We start from the raw sequence: 18964 nt of genomic DNA, 5'->3' as shown, positions 1-18964 counted from the left end.
TTCCAGGAAGCTACATTGTCTCACATTCTAGAACTACAGAAAGATGATATAAAGATGGATAATATGAAAAACTTCATACTCCTAAAAGTTCTAGCATTGTTCTCTTAAAACCTTTTAGAAAAATCCACTTTTAATAATTAAAAAACTAAACTAAACTAAAGGTAGACACATTGGTTCCTGATGTAGTTCTGTCTGGGAAATAGAATTCAAAAACCATCCAATCCAAGATCTTTAAGAGTCTGTTTCTATTATTCTCTCATGTCTGTCTGTCTGTCTCTCTAATTCTTCAAGGGATGAAGCATGTTATAGCTGTGAGAGGAGAAGAAAAGAAGGGCCAAAAAACATCAAGAGAAACAGCATGTTCAAACAGAGAGCTGGTGGCCCATCGAGGATACCGCCTCCTAAGCTCCTGTGATGTACAGTGCTCTCCGAGTATGTATGTGTTCAGCAGAGAGAAGAGTAGGAGTGGAGAAAGGGACATAGAGACATACCTTCATAGCATGCACTACTGCCTCAGGTTTCTGTCCCATTGGGACATAGCCCACTGCAGGGGAAGAAGAGAGCTCGGCTGTCATGTGAGCAGGACCCTGTGGAGAAGTAATTATACCTTTTAGCTTCACTTTGATTTCTCAGTGAAAGTTTGAACCATCCAAGAGTCCCTGCTAGGCAGTACTTAAATGGCAGGTCAAGACAACAATTACAGACACTTAAAACTCCCAGAACTAGAAGAGATCTTAGAATCCCCAAATCATACAGGGGGAATTATTTGTTGAAGATTTCATCAACAGGATTCATCATATGGCTAACAGGCAGACTACATGGCCTTTGGGGACCTTTCTATCTCTGGAGTCGCTGATAATGGCAGAGTTGAATGGGACCTTAGAATCATCAAACCATAAATTGTCAAAACCAGAAGGGACCTCGGAATCATGGAATGTCAGACTTAAAAAGAGCCTTGGACACCAAATATTCATAAGATCATGGAGATCATAGCTCTAAAGCTAGAAGGAAGCTTGGAAGACATCGACTTACAGAAAAATAAACTCAGATCCAAAAGGGGTTAAGAAAGGGATTAGGGAAAGATAAGGGGAGAAAATACAGAGCTATTTTTTTAATTTAAAAAATGAGGAGTGGGGTCCCCCACAAAAAAAAAAAACCCATAGGATAAGTGTGGTATGGACAGAAATCTATGCTACTTGCATCCACATCATCAATTCCACCTCTTTAATGTGTCTCAAATCTGTCTTCTCTCTACTCAAATCTTAACTACCCTGGTCCAGGCCCAATATTCCAATAGCATCCTAATTTGTCTCCCAGTCTCTCTCCACTCCAATCCTGAGATCTAGGCTTATGTCAACAACTGACTTTTGGATATCATGAACTGGATGTTCTTTAGGCATCTCAGTCTCCTTAGGAGAATATGAGTTTCTGCAGGGCAGGAATTGTTTCCCTTGTGCACTTGTAGCCCTAGTGGCTAGCACAGTGACTACCACAGAGGCTACTTCAAAAATGTGTCTAATGTTTGGAATTTAAAAACATTTATTTTCTTTTCCCTCTAACCTCCCTTTCCCGATCCTCATTTAAAAAGGAAAAAGAAAAAAACCCTTTCATAATAAAGTAAACCAATTTCCCACATTAAACATGCTGAAAATGGGTGCCATATTCTTCATCTCAAGTCTTAGTCAGCATCACGTTTGTCATTAGTCCCTAGAATCATGTTTGGGCACTGGCAATAATGAGAGTCCTTTAAGCCTTTCAAACTTGTTTGTCTTCACAATGTTAATGTTACTGTATAAATTGCTCCCTTGGTTCTTCTCACTTAACTCTGCAGAGTTTATACCATGCTTCCCAGACTTCTTAGAAGCAGTCACTTTCATAATTTCCTGTAGCATAAAAGTACTTCATTGCATTCCTATGTTGGGATTTTTATCAGTTATTATGATCAGTGAGTGTCCCCTCAGTTTCAAGGACTTTGACGTTAGAAAAAATATACACTTATGGATCTTTTCCATCTTTGATCTCTTTTGGAGTACATAGGTACTTACATTAATTCAATCTCGAAATGTGATCTGGAGTCCCCTGGGGGTCTGAAAATCTTTTCAGGGAACCCACAAAGTCAAAATGATTTTCATCATAATATTTTGATGTCTAATATGGTAAATATTGATAGATATAATCCACATAAATAAAGCTCAAGAGGGAAGGTGGGAGGGTGGAGTCCTTCAATATATTTTTTTAAGATCTTTACCTTGTCTTAAGATCAATACTATGTATTGGTTCCAAGGCAGAAGAGTAGTAAGGGCTAGGCAATGAGGGTTAAGTGACTTTCCCGAGGTCACACAACTAAGAAGTATCTGAGATCAGATTTGAACCCAGGACCTGTCATCTCTAGGTCTGACTCTCAATCCACCGAGTCACCTAGCTGCCCCCCCTCCAATAATTCTACGGATCGTAAAAAGGTCCTGAGACCAAAACTTTTGAAAATTGTTATATTAATTAATTTGTACAAAGTGCTATCAGTATTTGATTTTATGTGATTATGAGTAGAAAGATGAGCTTTAGGGTCAGTGGGGAAGAAGAAGAGGATAAAGAGAGGAGCTGAAGAGAAGCAGGGACCATTGAAAACTACAGAGTTTCCAAGGCTGTTCTAGGCCTGATTTCACTCCCCCCAACTTTATAAAATGAGGAGCTGCCAGGAGGGAGGGAGACAATTTGAAAAACGTACATAGAAATTTGTCATTACATGGAATTTGTGTTTTTAAAAAACACATTTTAATATAATTATTAAAAATTAAGTAAAATAAAATGAGCTGAATCATAAGGTCTCTGAAGTCTTTTTTTAGTTCTAATATCTTTCCTTTCTTTGTTCCTGAAACATCTTTCCCAAGAGATATGGCCACAGGAAAATAAAGGAGTGACTTTTGGCCAAGATGGCAACCTAAACAGAGTCCAACCAGTCAACTTCCAAATGCCTACTCAGGAAAAACTAAAAATTACACTAGATCTAGTAATGATCAAGAAAGCCAATGAGAAACTACAATAAATGCATCCTTCTGACACCCCAGGATCACCCAGAAATAAGCTAGAAATATACAGGGACCAGGAAAAGGAGACACTCAAAAACAAGAGAGGCAACTGCTGAGCCAGGAAACTACTCTGAGAGCACAAATGGAAATGAGCAAGAAACACATGCAGCCCACAAAGCTCTATGCTGGGGTCAAAGGCAGATCCCCTCAGATAGAGATTTTGGAAACCTCAACAAGTACAGCCCAAATCTCCAAATCAGATCTCAGACACTTCTTAGCTGTGTGACCCTGGGCTGTGTGTCCCAATTGCCTAGCCCTTACTGCTGCCTTGGAACTGATGTTTAAAAAATGAAACCAAAAAAAGTACACACTAAATGCAGGGGCTCTAAGGCTCCCAGCACTCTATCTTGAGAAGTCAGAGAGGGACTCTTAAGATCTAGCTCCCAGAACCTCAACTATCCAGACAGGTGTAGCCCCAGGGGATTTAAGTCAGCAGAGTAACCCTGGGGACCCAGGGCCAACAATTAGGGCCAACCTCTCTACAGTAGTTCTGTAGGGGCAGAAGCTAACTCTGGCACAAAGCCCAAATTCAAGAATTAAATCTAGATAGAATAGTAAATCAAAAGAGTCCTTAACTGATATAAAAATTTACTGCAAATCTAGACATCTCTCCCACAGTGACAGTAACAACTGGAAATAGAGAATCAATGAAAAACAAATTTCCCACAAGAACAATAAGAATATCTGGAAGAAATGAAACAAGAATTTTTCAAAAGTTTGAGAAAAGAGCTGGAAGGAGAATAAATATTTAGAATAGAAAATGTTAGTCTTTACCCAAATAAGTAACAGTTTCTGAATATTAGAATAGATTAAACAAAAATTAGTGATTCCAGAAGATAAATACTTTTAAAACAAATTTTAAAAGACTGAAAAAATTGAGGATAATTTAGAAAAAAACAAAATCTGGAAAATAAGTGAAAGAAAGATAATTTAAGTCATTTAAATTTTAAGCCAATTTAAACCTTCCTATGTAAAAAACAGCCTAGACACTATATTTCAAGAGATGTAAGCGAAAACTTCCAAGACCTATTATAAATAGAAGGCAAAGTAAAGATAAAAATCAATCTACCTATCACTTCTTGAAAGAAACCTCAAAAGGAAAAGTCCCAAGAATGTCACAGAGAAAACCTGGCCCTCCCATGTCAAAGGGAAAAATACTGCAAATATCCTAAAAGAAGTAGCTCAAGTACTAAGAAACCAATCAGGATCACATAAACCTGGTGCTTTTCCTATAAATGAGGAGAGATCTTGGAATAGATTTCAACAGGTGAAAGAAATAGGCTTACAACCAAGAATTACTTATCCCTGAAAGTCCCAAACAGTTCTTCTGAGAGAAAAATGGACATTTATTGAAATAGAATACTTTTAAATATTTCTGATTAAAAAAGAAAAAAAAAACAGAACTGAGCAGGAACTTGGAAATACTCAAGAATATAGAGAAACCTATAACAATAAATCCATTTGAACAATGGATCGAGCTATTTGATAATTTGATGCTAACATTCCTGTAGGGAGAAGAACAAGGGTTCTAATAACCTTACTATATCCAAAAGGTATTAAGGAGTTTTTATAAGAAAATGAAAGAGAGGGCAGCTGGGTAGCTCGGTGATTTGAGAGCCAGGCCTGGAGGTCCTAGGTTCAAATCTGACCTCAGACACTTGCTAATGTGTGACCTTGGGCAAGTCACTTAACCCCCATTGCCTAGCCCTTACTGCTCTTCTGCCTTGGAACCCATACACAGTGTTGATTCCAAAACACAAGTTAAAGGAGGGAGGAAGGAAGGGAGGGAGAGAGGGAGGAAAAGACCTAGGGATGGATTATTCTGTTCCCAGGGCTCTAAAAAGAGAGAAGTGAAGGAAGATTAAAAGGAAAACACTGGGGGCAGCTAATAAGCACAGTGGATGGAATACCAGGCCTGGAGACAGGAGATCCTTAGTTCACATCTGGCTTCAGAAATGTCTTAGCTGTGTGACCCTAGGCAAGTCACTTTAGCCCTCTTGTCTTGCCCTTCATCCATTCTTCTTTCTTAAAATTTATACTGTCACAAAATAGATGTTTAAAAAAAAAAAGGAATACCCTGGCACAGAAAATGGGAAATAAGTAGAATTTGCTATTTCTCATAACTGGGATATATAAGAAAAGTTCTCAAATATGGAAGAGTATGGGGGAGTGGTCATCAAATGATCCTCTTACCTAAAATGGACAAAGGAGAAAAACTAGGTGGGGGGAGAGGGGAGAGAGATTGAGAGAGAGCAGGTATAACAACTCAAAGGTGAAATCATCAGGAATAGAAAAGGATAAAGAAAGAAGATAATACTATCAGGAAGAAAATAACAAGAAGCAAAACAAACTTCCTGACCCTGAATTGGGGGCAAAGAAGAGGAGAAAAGTAAAGAACTAAACTTAAAGGGTTGCCTTAGATTTTTTTTTTCTTAGATGACTGGGGAATGGCTAAACAAAACATGGCATTCAGATCTAATGAAATATTATCACACTCCAAGAAATGATGAAAGATCAAAGAATTTAGGGAGTTCTTAATTGATACAGAGCAAAAAGGGTCAGAATCAAAGAAACAATTTGAATAAAGATAACTACAATGTAAAGAAAAGTAACTTTGAAAAGCTTAAGAAAGCTAAATAATTAAATGATCAGTAAGGTCTCTAGAGGACCTATGAGAAACATGTTACCCACCACCTCCTGACAGAGGGATGATGGATACAAAGTTCAGAGAAAGACAATCATTCTTTGATATGGACACTGTGATTTCACTGTGCTTGTTGCTCTAAGCATATTTGCACAAGCTTTTATTAAGGGGTTATTATGTGTCAGACCTTGTGCTTGTTACCAGTGATCAAAACCAAAACAGAACTGCAAATGCGTGTTCTATGCCCCGGAGGGGCTAACATTCTAATGAATGAGACAACAGGCAAATAACCACCTTGGTTGTTCAGTTATGTCTGACACTTTGTGACCTGATGGGCCATAGTTATCCATGGGGTTTTTTTGGCAAAGATACTAGAATGGTTTGCCATTTCCTTCTCCAGTGTGACCCCATTTAACAAATGAGGAAGTGGTACAAAAAAGATTTAAGCAATTTGCCCAGGATCACCTTGGTAGTGGGTGAGGCCAGATTTGAATTCAGACCTTCCTGACCCCAGTCCCTGCTCTATCCACTGCACCACCTACCTGCCCCATTTCCAGAATAAATATCCCCAATTCCTTTGACCAATTCTCATACAGCCCAAGTTCCAACCTACTCTGCCAAACATTCTACTCAAAAGCATTTCATTATTTGTCCCAACCCAACTCAGCTTTTCACAATGTGTCCAGAACTCTGATTCCTTCACTCATTCTGGGCAAACTCCTTCATGGACTGCATGACTATGAACTTTCAGAAGTTACTTCCTTCCCTATTAAGCTTGTCTGAATTCTGCTGCTCTCAGCCCCTCAAGGGAGAACAATTACAAGCAAACATAACTGCCCACTTTCTTCCCCTGAAGAACAAGAGGGAGAATGCCGATGCAGCTGCATCCTAGGGATCCAGCAGGGAGGTTGCCCCAACTTCATTCCAGGGTTAGAGGAGGGCAGTTCATGCCGGAAACTTAAGCTGAACTTTGTTGGTGATCCTAGAATGTGCCCTCTTGATACAGACCACGCTCTGGTTCTGAAAATTCCCAGCACAAGCTGGGGAACTAGGAAGAATCCCAGCTCCATCACCTAGTAAAGCAGCAGGCCATGTCCCATCAGTCAAATGAGATGATCATACTGATTCTACCAACTTTTGGAAAGCTTAAATGGGAATAATGAATCAGAAGGTACTTTGGAAATTAGAAAATGATGTAGAAAGGTAAAATCATGGCGATAGCAGCAGAAAGAACACTATAGAAACAGAGACGATCTATGCTTTCATTGACACAGAGAAATCCCAGATGAAGAAACTCTCCTCTCCACAATGCAGGTCAGCACCCTATTGGCTATTTATAATCCTAGAGTAATAATCAAGCTCCACCTCTCCTCCTATCAGATTAAAATGTAATTGGGCAATGTTTTTTAATAAAGAATATTGCATTAAAACATAGGTAATGTTAATAAGTCAGCATGCAGCCAATGCATTTCTCTTTGAGTTTGACACCACTGGCTACAGCACTAAGTAGTTAAGTGATTTGCCCTAGGACCCTTAGCCAGTATGGCAAATATCAGAGGCAAAACTTGAATCCATGTCTTTCTGGCTTCGTCATTATCATTGTCATCATGTTTTCCCATATTCCCATCAAATATTATATTAGAAAACAAACTGCTTTCTTAAAGTTTAATAAAAAGGTCTTGCCCTTGAGACCCTCCATGTGTTACCAGAGAGAATGTCTCAGGAAAGCAAGATTATGATGAAACTAAGTCACAGTTCAGAGGCTAAGGATATCTTTGACAGACTATCTTTGGTAAAACACTGCCTAGATCCATCTGTCATCTGTGGTCATGTCACCACTCATCCTAATCACCTGCCATGTGTCACAAGAATCAGAGGGTTTATTTAAATGCTCATCCACCGCCTTAATGATCACCCTCAATGCATCCCATCCAAATGAATAGGGAATCTTTGTCTAGCTAGTAAAAAACTGAGATCAATTGAAATAAGAATCTTTCCTGAAAATGGATTTCTAAGTTACACGAAACAGTAATTGTCAATCATAGTTTCTATTTTGGAAGCATCACTTAGGCTCAAAAATGTAAGTGATAGAAGGAACTGTAAAAGAATGAAAGTTAGAATCTAGAATGTCAAAGCTGAAAGGAGCCTGAGAGATCATCTATGCCAGCCCTTTCATTTGATGGATAGGGAAATTAGGGTCCCAAAAGCAACTTGCCCAAGAGCATATGGAGCGTCTTTCCCACTGTACATTGTTTCTTGTGATAATTCTTTCCAACCATGCATCACAAGTATAAATGGAATAGTATGGGAAAAGGCTGGGGCACTACTCATAATAGAATTTGGGTTCCTATGGGTCTGTGCAAAATGTCCCAGAATCATCTCCTTAAATGCACTTGGGTTGTTGTTGAAATACTCATGCTCCTAAGATGATGTGAACAGAGCCTCTGCTGTGTCAAGACTTTGGAAACAGTGGGTCCGCCATCTGTGAGACACAGGGCACAGAGAAAGAGGAGGCCAGCCTAGAGCTAGGCTGAGAAAGGAAAAAAAAGTTTGTCTTCTGTCCTTACACCTCCATCTCTTCAGAACTGGAAGGTCACTGAGTCCAAATTCTTCATCTGACATATGAGGAAACCAAAGGTCAAAGAGAAGGAAGTAAGAAACCCAGGACTGCACAGCTAATTAGTGGCAGAGCCAAGACAGGGACTTAAACCTGGATAACTGTTCCCTGTCCCCAAGATTCCCAATTCCTGCACTTGGACAAGTGGTTCCACAGGGTCTGAGGCACTCTCTTCACCTCTAATTCAAAGAATCCCCAACTCCCCCAGAAGCCTAGCACAGGGGGCATTTCCTGATCCTTCCAGTTATGAGCATCCCTCTCCTCATTTTCAGCATCTTCTGCATTTACTTGCATGCCATTATCTCCCACACCCACTAGCAAGAATAAATGTTCCTTAAAGGCAGAAATTCTGTTATTCTTGTCTTTGTAGCCTCAGGACCTTCCATGAAGAAGTACTTTTAAAATATGTGTTGAATTGAATGGAACAAGGACATCCTCACTTCCTCTCCATCACCCCCTTTTTATTTGCCTGATGTTCACCACAGGCCCCAGGAAACTGCAATATCCCCAGACCCTCTCCTCTCCTGGCCAAATGTTCAACCCCACCTTCTGCCACCCCTCAAGCCAAAAGCCACACGTGTCCTCTCACAGATGAGTGGTTTGACACGCTCATTTACACAGGAGTGTTGCTACGGTTCCCTGGTTCTTTTACATGTTTAAGGCTGCTCTTCCCCATTTGCTTGAGCCACGAAGGGACTGTGCCCAATACCTGGAGTTTCTTTTTGCTCCTTGATTCTGATTAGGTCATGTGATGCCAGTAGGAGGCAGGGGCCTCTAAGGGAGGCCTTCCTCCTGCTCCCCACCAGCTGTATGATACCACCCCCTTCTGCAAATCCCATCACCACTCTGAGACTCCATTTGATCCATTATAAAATGAGGACAACATTGTACCACAAGCCTCACCGGGGTATTAGGAGAATCGGATGAGATAATACAAATAAAATGCTTTAGAATTACAAATTGTTCTACAAGCAGAACCTGCTCCTGTCCTTGTTTTATAAAAAGGCCTCCAAACTGCTGAGTGGATCTTTACTGGGAAATCTGTTGAATTCTTATTGATGAATGTTGTTTGAACACATTGTAGAGGCTCAGAGTACTCCCTATTGTACCCACCAAAATGATTAATAGCCATTGTGAGCAACCATTTCCAACCACTCCCATCCCACTAGGGCTCCACTCTAGCTCTTAATGGCTGAGCTGTTGGCCTTCATGTAACTGCCACCACCTCCCACGGTCTACCACTATGCCCTGCCCTGGGCACCCAATGCCTCTGCCCTGCTGCTTCAGCATTGCCCTAGAGTTGTCTTTCCCCATTAGAAAGTAAATTCCAAGGACAGCTGGGTGGCTCAGTGGATTGAGAGTCAGGCCTAGAGATGGGAGGTCCTGGGTTCAAATCTGGCCTCAGACATGTCCCAGCTGTATGACCCTGGGCAAGTCACTTGACCCCCATTGCCTAGCCCTTACCGCTCTTCTGCCTTGGAGCCAATACTCAGTATTGACTTCAAGATGGAAGGTGAGGGTTAAAAAAGAAAGTAGATTCCTTAAGGGCAGGGACTATCTTATTTGCAGGTGTGTGACACATGTGTATAACATGTGTGCACATAGGGCAATGTGTGTATGTGTGTCTACATGTATGTGCACCTGCATGCATGCATACACAGCTTTGCCTCGTGCCTGGCACCCAAACAAGACAGTCCCTGTTCATGCATACACATATGAGTCTGTGTGTTATGCTGGGACATCAATGCACACGTGTGTACAGACACACCAACAAGATCATCCTGGCCTGTGCATGCCTAGGTGTGTGTATGTGTCCCCACACACCCTAAAGGGCAAGGACTTGGACTCAGTGACGTGACCGATCCCTTAAGTTAGACGTATGAAAGAGACTGAGAAGCGAGGAACTGAAAGCAAACTTGGTTTTTTCTCTTCCTAGCATAGGAACACACCCGCAACCTCTCACAGGGACACCCAGATGTATAGACACACATATGGGGGCACGTGCATGTGTCCACACACAAAGTGCCCAGGGCCCTCCTCCTCAAGTGACAGCCTTCTATGTTCTACCTCCAGGCCTGGAAAGCCCCCCTCGGCCACCCGGCTGCCGCCTCCCTGAGGCCTTCCCCAGTGACCCCAACTGGCTCTGAAGAGTTCCCAGATGCTCATTTGCACAGTATAAAATAAAGGTAAATGTCTCCGAGGTGTCATTTATTTTTCTGTGCACTTTTTGTTTTCCATTAGGAGAGTGGAAGCTCCTTAAGCTGAGGACTATTTTCGGTTTTGTCTTTATATTCCTGCCTGGCACCCAGCAAAGTACTGCAAATAAATGAGATCCTTACTGAACTGAAATGAATGGAAGAGGCCTAGAGCTCATCTAGGCCAACATCCTGGTTTTACAGGAGAAAAAGAAGAGTCCTAAAGGGAAGGGTTTCTGCTTTAGGTCACCACAGTGTAGTATGGAATAGGAATAATGGGGGGGGGGGGGGAACAGGAGGAGTCATGGAAGCGGTGGTGGTAGTAGCACTTTCATATACATTTACATTTATATAGCACTTTTAAGGTTTGCCAAACGTTTTAGAAATATCTTATGTTATCTTCACAAAAAACCCTGGGAGATAGGTCCTACTTTTACTCCCATTTTATAAATGGGAAAACTGAAGAAAAAAAAAAAAGGTAAGTGATTTGCCCAAGATCACAGCCAGTAAGCAGCTGAGACCTCAATTCAACTCAAATCATCTGGGCTATAGACTCCGTGCTTTAGGCACTGCTTCACCTACCTGCCTAAAAGATTCCTATGCCTAGTATAATAATAATGTAGTGGTAGTCTCTCGGTGACCGAGAATGACGATTGTCTTTGTGCAGTTTCCTCTACGGTGTACCCTCATGTGGCTTTGGAGTCCAAAGGCTGAGGCGCAGAGTTTGTGGCACATGGGGCATGGGACGCCAGTTGTTACGGGAGGTGCAGTTGTGGCCTGGTGTCTGCGTCGATGTCGTTCATCTTCAAAGGTGGCGGCGGCATGGTTAATGTGGGTTCGCCAGCTGCTTCTGTCAGAGGCAGCGAGTTCTAGTTGCTTTGGTGTAATGCCAGCCCACTTCAAGATGGACTTTAGCTGATCCTTGAATCTTTTCCTTGGTCGGTCTTGTTTCCTGAGTCCAGCTGACAGTTCACCATAGAATACCTGTCTTGGTATTCGCTGTGCGTCCATGCGGATGACGTGTCCAGACCATCGTAGCTGAGTGTTGAGGACCAGGACTTCGATGCTGGTGGTGTTGGCTCTGTCGAGGACTTCCTGGTTGGTGATTCGGTCCTGCCATCGGATCCTCATGATTGACCGGAGGGAGCGTTGGTGGAATTGCTCCAGCTGTTTCACGTGCTTCCGGTACAGTGTCCATGTCTCACACCATACAGGAGCGAGCTGAAGACCATTGCGTTGTACACTTTGAGCTTCATGGCAGTGCTTACACCTCTGTGCTGGAGGACTTTGGAGCGCAGCAGCCCGAGTGCCTGGCTGGCCTTTTGGATCCTGGCATTGATCTCGTGGTCTAGGGACCCATCATTGGCGATGGTGCTGCCCAGGTACTTGAAAGTGTTGACGTTATAAAGCTGCCATCCAGTCGGTATTTGATGTAGACGCCCAGGTCTAGATCCATCACAGCATGTCGTAATACTTGGGTGAAAAATAGGTTGAATAGTACCGGAGCGAGGACACAGCCTTGTTTCACACCACTGGAGATATGCAGAGCATAGCAAGGGAGTGGTGGTGGGTTTTAATGGCCCATAGACAGTCTTGAGGGCACTGAAAAATTGTTTGTAGTTTTTCGTATCAGTAAAGCGCTGGATTTCTTCTGCCTTTTTTTCCCACCATCGGTCTTGCATCTTCCTGATCTCACGCTGCGCCGTGGCTTGGAGAGACTTGAATCTGTCCTTTTTAGGAGCAGAGTTTGGGTTATTTTGCCACTCCATAAAGGCTTTGTTCTTTTTGCTCAATAGGTCTTCAATAGCAGTGTTGTTCAAAAAAAAAAATAATAATAATAACAACAATAATAATAATAATAGCTAATGTTTATATAGCATGCTCACTACATGCTAGATCTTCACTACATCCTTGGGAGATAAGTTCTATTATGATCATCATCATTATCTATATCCATTATTATTTATCATCATAATTATCTGTATCTTATCATTATCATCATCCCCATTTTACAGATGAAGAAACTGAGGCAAACAGAAGTTAAATGATTTGCTGAAAACTCAATGTATAGGTTGAACATTTAAAACTCCCTTTTATTTGGAGGGCATGGAAGGAATAGGGAGGGAAAGGAGCCAGCCCTGCACACACAGGAGGGGGTGATGCCAATGACATTTGTGACATACACCAGGGAAGCTGGGGAGGCAGAACCCAGGAGAGCCCAACATCCACTTTCGCCAGCTCTTCATCCAGTAGACAAAGCCTGATGTAAGGAAGGCTTGTGTTGAATGAAGTGGGGCCTTCTTTTATAGGAAAGTAAACAAATAGACCCAAGATGTTCCTGTTCAGTACCAACAACAATAACAAGAGAAACCTTTCTTAAAATGACATAGGAGGAGGACAGTCCCAAAACCCCTGCCTGCAGGTCCTCGTTATAGAAAACCAATTTAATTCAGCAGCGTGGGGCTGGCGCTCCAGCAGGCTGGGTATTTCCACATACTTGGGTTTTGCTTCCCTGGCTAGATTACATCCTACAGTACTTGAAGGAGAGATGGCCGATAATGAAGATATTTATAGAGGACTTTTAGGTTGCAAAGTGCTTTACAAATATTCCAATGATAGCCTCACAATCACTCTCTAGAATACGTGCTACAAGAATTTCTATGTTGAGGATGCTGCGATAGATGTGACTTGTCCAGGGGGAGTGTCTGAGACTGGATTTGATCTTGGGTCTCTCTGACTCTGTGTCTAGGACTCATATATTATACCATGTTGCTACTGCATAGTCTTCATCTAGAAGGGAATCTTGGAGATCATCTAGTTCAATCCTCTCATTTTTCAGTTACAGAACTTCACAGAGGTAAAATAACTGCCCCCAGGTCACATAGGGAGCCTTATGACCTTAAATCCAGAAATCATTTGACTGTACCATGCCATGTGTTGTAATAACACCTCCTTGATTCAGAATAAGATATTCTGCCCTACTCTGAAGTTTTCATTAGCCTGAGAAGACCATAATTCTGAGATCTTAGAGAATGCCTAGTCCTGAAAATAATATAGATGTACAAAATAAAGTCCAGAGAAGTGACTTGCCCAGGGTCACACAGCAGGAATGTGGAAAAGCTGGGACTAGAACTGCCTCTAAGACCAAATGACCAGAAGGAATGAAGCCATAAGGATTCTGGTCTATTTCATATCTGACCTAAGCTTCACACCCAGTCACTGATTACACCCTCCCAGCTGTCCAGCACAGAAGCTCTTACGTTCTGCAGGGCATCCTGGTACTGCGGCAACGATGACAGCTGTGACTCTGAGTGATATGGGGACAGCCCCTTCCGGAGAGTCCTGAAGTCCCCAGAACTGGACTGCTAAATGGGAAAGAAGGAAAAAGGGAAAATCGAGTTAAATTCATCATGAGTGATGCCTTCGCATTTGCCTAGATCTGCCATTAACTTGATATTCCAGTCACCATGTATGACAAGGCACCAGAGCTGGAATCTGGAAGCCCTGGGTTCAGATCCAATCTCAGACCCTTCCTAGCTGTGTGACCCTGGGCCCCCCACCACCTAGCCCTTGACACTCTTCCATCTTAGAATTGTTAACTAAGATAGAAAATAAGGGTTTAAAAAACAAAACAAAAAACTTAAGGTTTCCTTGAGAAAGTTAATTCCTTTCTCTCACCCTTAGTTTTCTGACTTGGAAAATAAGGTTGGACTAGGGCAGTGTTTCCTAGCTGGTGACCCATGGAACCTGGAGGGACTCAGTGGAGAGGCAAATAGAGAGGTATTGCAAAAAGTCCGCAAATTCATAAAAAGCAATGTTGTAGAGCAGAAAAGTCGTTGAACTTGAAATCAGGAAAGACCTGACTTTGAGTCTCACTTCTGACAAGTTTAGAGGTACCCATTTTTAAAGTTAAAAAAAATTAGAATGATCCTGACATGATGCTTGTTTCATCATTCATGTCCATTAATGGAAATGATGAACAGAAGTTACTAAGATTTTAATGCCCATGGGCAAATTATGTACTCTTTGAGCCTCAATTTGCAAAACATATTTAAATATATAATTAGAATATTCAAATGTGGGTTTAATAAAATTTTAAATGTCATTGAATTTTTAGTGACTTCTGATCAATATCTTGTCTCAATCAATGGACATGAATTATACAACAATTATCATATTGGGATTATTTTATTTATTTTTTTGCTTTAAAAATGAGTACCTCTGTACTTAAAAAGGATGGTTGGGAACAGAGTATACCAGAGAGACATCCCCATGGCATAGTGCCTGGCACTCTATAAGCTGTTTATAAATATTTGTTGATTGATCATTTCACTATAAAATATATGCATGTATATCTCATGTTTTGGGCCTGACCTAGCAGGAGCTGATCCATTAATTAAGACTAGAGATTAGGATGCAATAAAACACTTATGGACCTTAAAATTCAATTAAAATAAATTTAACAAAAAGATTAAAAGAATGTAATTTATTACAAATAGACTCTGATTCTGATTCCCTAGAGGGAAGATTCCCACCCCCACCCCCATTCTCCAGGGCAGCCAGCTGAGTGGGGGACAACAGGAACTTCTGCGGGACAATAGGAATTCTGACAGCTATCAGGAGTGCCGTCTATCTACAGGCTGGGCTTTTTGAATGCCATATTTTAGCCAAAAAAAAAAAAAAGGATAATTTCATGACCTCCTCAAAGGAGTTCACCTCAGGTAACCTAAAATAGAAGCTGTTCCTGCTTGAACTATGATCTCATCACATCATTTAATATTCCTATTGGATATTTCAAATAGATAAACCATCGACATCTCCAATCTAACATACCCAAAATAGAAGCCCTCATTTCCCTAAATCCCAATTCTCTACTGAACTTCTCCATTTGTTGAATGAGGCACCATCACACTTCCAATCCCCGGGTTCATAACCTTGGTTCATCCTCAAATCCTCACTCTTGCTCCTACTCCCTAGAAAGGATCAGAGATTTGGAGCTCAAAGTAATCTAAGAGGGATCTCATTCAACTCACACACACACACACACAGTTATATATAGAGAGTTATTTATATATAGTTATATAAAATTTATATATAAAATATTTTAGATCTTATTTTACTTTATAAATGAGAAAACTGAGCCTTATTATTAACTAAATACAAATTAACTACCAACTATTAATCAAATTAAATATTGACCAATTCTATTTAGAAACTGGGAATACTGATGGATCCTATCTGGGCAAATCATTGTAGTTTCTCCTTTGACCAAGCTATATTTATCCCTCCTCTCCAAATATTTATCCACCTCATAAAACAACAACAATAACAACAAAAAGCTCAACACTGGGTACTCCAGGAAACGACATTTGAGCCTAACACAAAGAGAAACATACCAGATAAAAAGTTTTTTGTTGTTCATTTATTTCAGTCATGTCTGACTCTTTCTGATCCCATTTGGGGTTTTCTTGGCAAAGATAAAAAGTGGTTTTCTATTTCCTTCTCCAGCTTATTTTACAGATGAGGAAACTGAGGCAAGCAGAGTTAAGCATCTTGCTCAAGGTCACACAGCTAGTAAGTGTCTTGCGCTAGATTTGAATTCAGGTCTTCCAGACTCCAAGCCTGGCATTCTTGTCCATTGTATCGCTGACTCTGGGCCCAAAGCAGTGACTTCACTCAATCACTGAATATGTCCCCAGATGTGCCACATAAGCCCCTACTGCAAAGAGGCTTGGGCTGTTCTGTGAAATCCTATTAGGTCTTTAGAAGATGAGATGCTCATTTTAGAAGTAAACTCCTGGGGCAGCTAAGTGATTCAATGAGTTGGGAGCCAGGTCTGGATTTGTGAAGACCTGGGTTCAACTCTTGCCTCAGCCACTTCTCTTAGCTGTGTGACCCTAGACAAGTCACTTAACCTCAACTGTCTGGCCCTTACTGCTCTTCTGCCTTGGAATTAATATATATATATACTATTAATTCTATGACAGAAGGTAAGGGTTTAAAAAAAGTGGGGTGAGTAAACTTTACAAGTGAGGTAGCCTCATGGACCTAAGTGAGGGGGAGGGGAGGCTGGAAAACTTTCCAAGAGGGGAGAGGTGATTGGGGTAGAGGGGGAGAGAATAGAGGTTTAAGAAAAAGTAAGTGAAGATCTGAGATACAAAAAGAAAATCAGTGAATTCCCAGGAAAACTCATCATTGAGTTTAATTTTTCCTTCAGGGAAGCAAGCACAGATTTTGACTGAAACAGAACACATGACTTTTCCATCTCTTTTACTCCATTTCAACCTTTAAGTTGCATTTCTGAATCAAATGCTATCTTCCACTTCAAAGGAGCAGAGAGAAAACCATGAGGGTATTAAATTAAATGGAATGTTTAATAGATATTGACTGTATGTTAAAAAAAAAGGGAAAGAAAGGTAAGACAAGGGACCACATTTGGGAGTTTGTGTGTATGTGTGTGATTTTTTTTTGTTTTTTAAACCCTTACCTTCCATCTTAGAATCAATACTGTGTAGTGGTTCCAAGGCAGAAGAATGGTAAGGGCTAGGCATTGGGGGTTAAGTGACTTGCCCAGGGTCACACAGCTAGGAAGGGTCTGTGGCCAAATTTGAACCTAGGACCTCTTGTCTATAGGCCTGGCTCTTAATCCACTGAGCTACCCAGGTGCTCCAAAGTGAAGGAGGGAAGCTGATGTGGACAATCCTGAAGCACTTTTCTTGCTGGTATGTGGGGAGAAGGAGGAAGAAAAAGGGAAATTTCAAGAAGGATGTTCTCTCCTCTAGGAGACTAGAAATTGTGAAATAGAAAAGTAACCCTTGAATTCCTATGATTCAGAGCTGCCAATAGCTCCTGTTGAAAAAAAGAATTGTAAGTAACTGGTCCATTTGGAGGTGGCAATGCTTAGCCTATAAATGGGACAAGCTATGACTAGAGGGCCCCAGGAACATATGTATCTGCCATATGTTGAGGACAGACCCTCAGGAGGTTAATGCAAAGCGCTTGGCTGGAAAAGGCTTTGGATTTTTGAAGTCCAAATGAAGTCTAAATGAAGGGGTTTGGGAGGGGAAGGTGAAGAAGGAATCAGGATGATGAGATTAGAAATCATGTCATATAAGGAATGGTTGAAGAATCCAAAAATATTTAGTAGGAAGCAAAATAAAGTTGGGTAGGATCATGATGGATGGCTCTTTTCAAGCAGGTGAAGAGAAGGGCTGTCACAGATAAGATTTGCCCTTTATACCTCTGGAGTAATGAACTACAACCCCAAAAAAGAAGTAACAAGGAGACAGATTTCAAATTAATAGAGTAAGGAATTTCCTAACAATCAGAGCTGAATCAGAGTGGATTGGGCTAACTTGTGAAATGTTGAGTTCCCTGTCATGGCTGGATGTGTTCAAGTAGAGACTAGCTGATCACCTGTCAGGGAAGATTCGTCTTATACATTTATACACAAGGTGAGAGGATGGATCATATGCCTTCTGAGATCACCCAGACTTGTAGACCTACTGAATAGCATAACTTTTAGAGAGCTTAGAGATGATGTAGTACATTCCCCCCCCCCCTCCATTTTATAGATAAGGAATTGAAGCTCAGAGAGGAGTTGTCCAAGGTAATATATTTAATGTCAGAGTTGGGAATGTTGTAAGGAATTGATGATTTTGGTAGGGACTGGAGTAAATTAATCATAAAATTCTTTTCAACTCTTAAGACTTTATGATTCTAATGATATGTGTAAAACCCGGTGGAATTGCATGTCAGCTACAGGGGTCAGGGGGAGGAAGATAGGGAAAGAACATGAATCATGTAACCGTGGAAAAATGTTCTAAATTAATTAATTAAATTTTTAGGTTTTTAAAAAGAATTTATGATTCTAAAGAACCCAGATCTCCCAACTATCTATTTAAACAGAACTTTTCCTTCTTGAATGATTCTACCACCTTAACCTTAAAAGGCTCAATATGCCACCTGTTGGTAGATTTAAAAGATATGGAGCAGAGGTAGCCCAATGGATAAAGAGCCAGGTTTGGAGTCTAGAGGAATTAGGATCAAATTTGGCCTCAGACATTTCCTACCTGTGTGACTCTGGGCAAGTCACTTAACCTCAATTGCCACTTTTCTGTCACAGAAAATGTCACAGAAATGATGCTAAGAAAGAAGATAAAGATTTTTTTAAAAAATTATAAAATGAATGACTGAGCCCAAAGGGACCATAGAATAATAAAACATAAAATATATTAGTGGGAAAGAACATTAGAAACATAACATCACAGATGGGGAAAAATTGGAGGTCATTTAGTTCAATTCTTAGCATAAGCATGAAGACTCTTCAGCATCCTATTCAACATTTAGTCTCCACACGAACATCCCTCTATTAACAATGATCTCACTCCTTCCCAAGGCAGCCCCTTGCATTGATAGACAA

At 41.0% G+C, this 18964-nt stretch overlaps 1 protein-coding gene across 3 annotated transcripts in view; it reads right to left on the bottom strand.

The window, feature by feature from the left end:
• CCDC85C (coiled-coil domain containing 85C) overlaps positions 1–18964 on the bottom strand; it is a 194596-nt gene that overhangs the window by 9358 nt on the left and 166274 nt on the right. For 2 of the 3 annotated variants that reach the window (XM_007473601.2, XM_056811300.1), the window contains exon 3: positions 13803–13907. In XM_007473601.2, the coding sequence (XP_007473663.2) occupies positions 13803–13907 (105 nt within the window). Of the gene's footprint in view, positions 1–491; positions 588–13802; positions 13908–18964 lie in introns of all 3 variants that reach the window. The other variant, XM_001374688.4, reaches the window with a different exon arrangement.

Source organism: Monodelphis domestica, chromosome 1 (assembly GCF_027887165.1).
Source record: "Monodelphis domestica isolate mMonDom1 chromosome 1, mMonDom1.pri, whole genome shotgun sequence".
In the NCBI taxonomy this organism is placed as follows: domain Eukaryota; kingdom Metazoa; phylum Chordata; class Mammalia; order Didelphimorphia; family Didelphidae; genus Monodelphis; species Monodelphis domestica.
The sequence above is the reverse complement of the archived record's forward strand: the minus strand, read 5'-3'. Positions and strand labels throughout refer to the sequence as shown.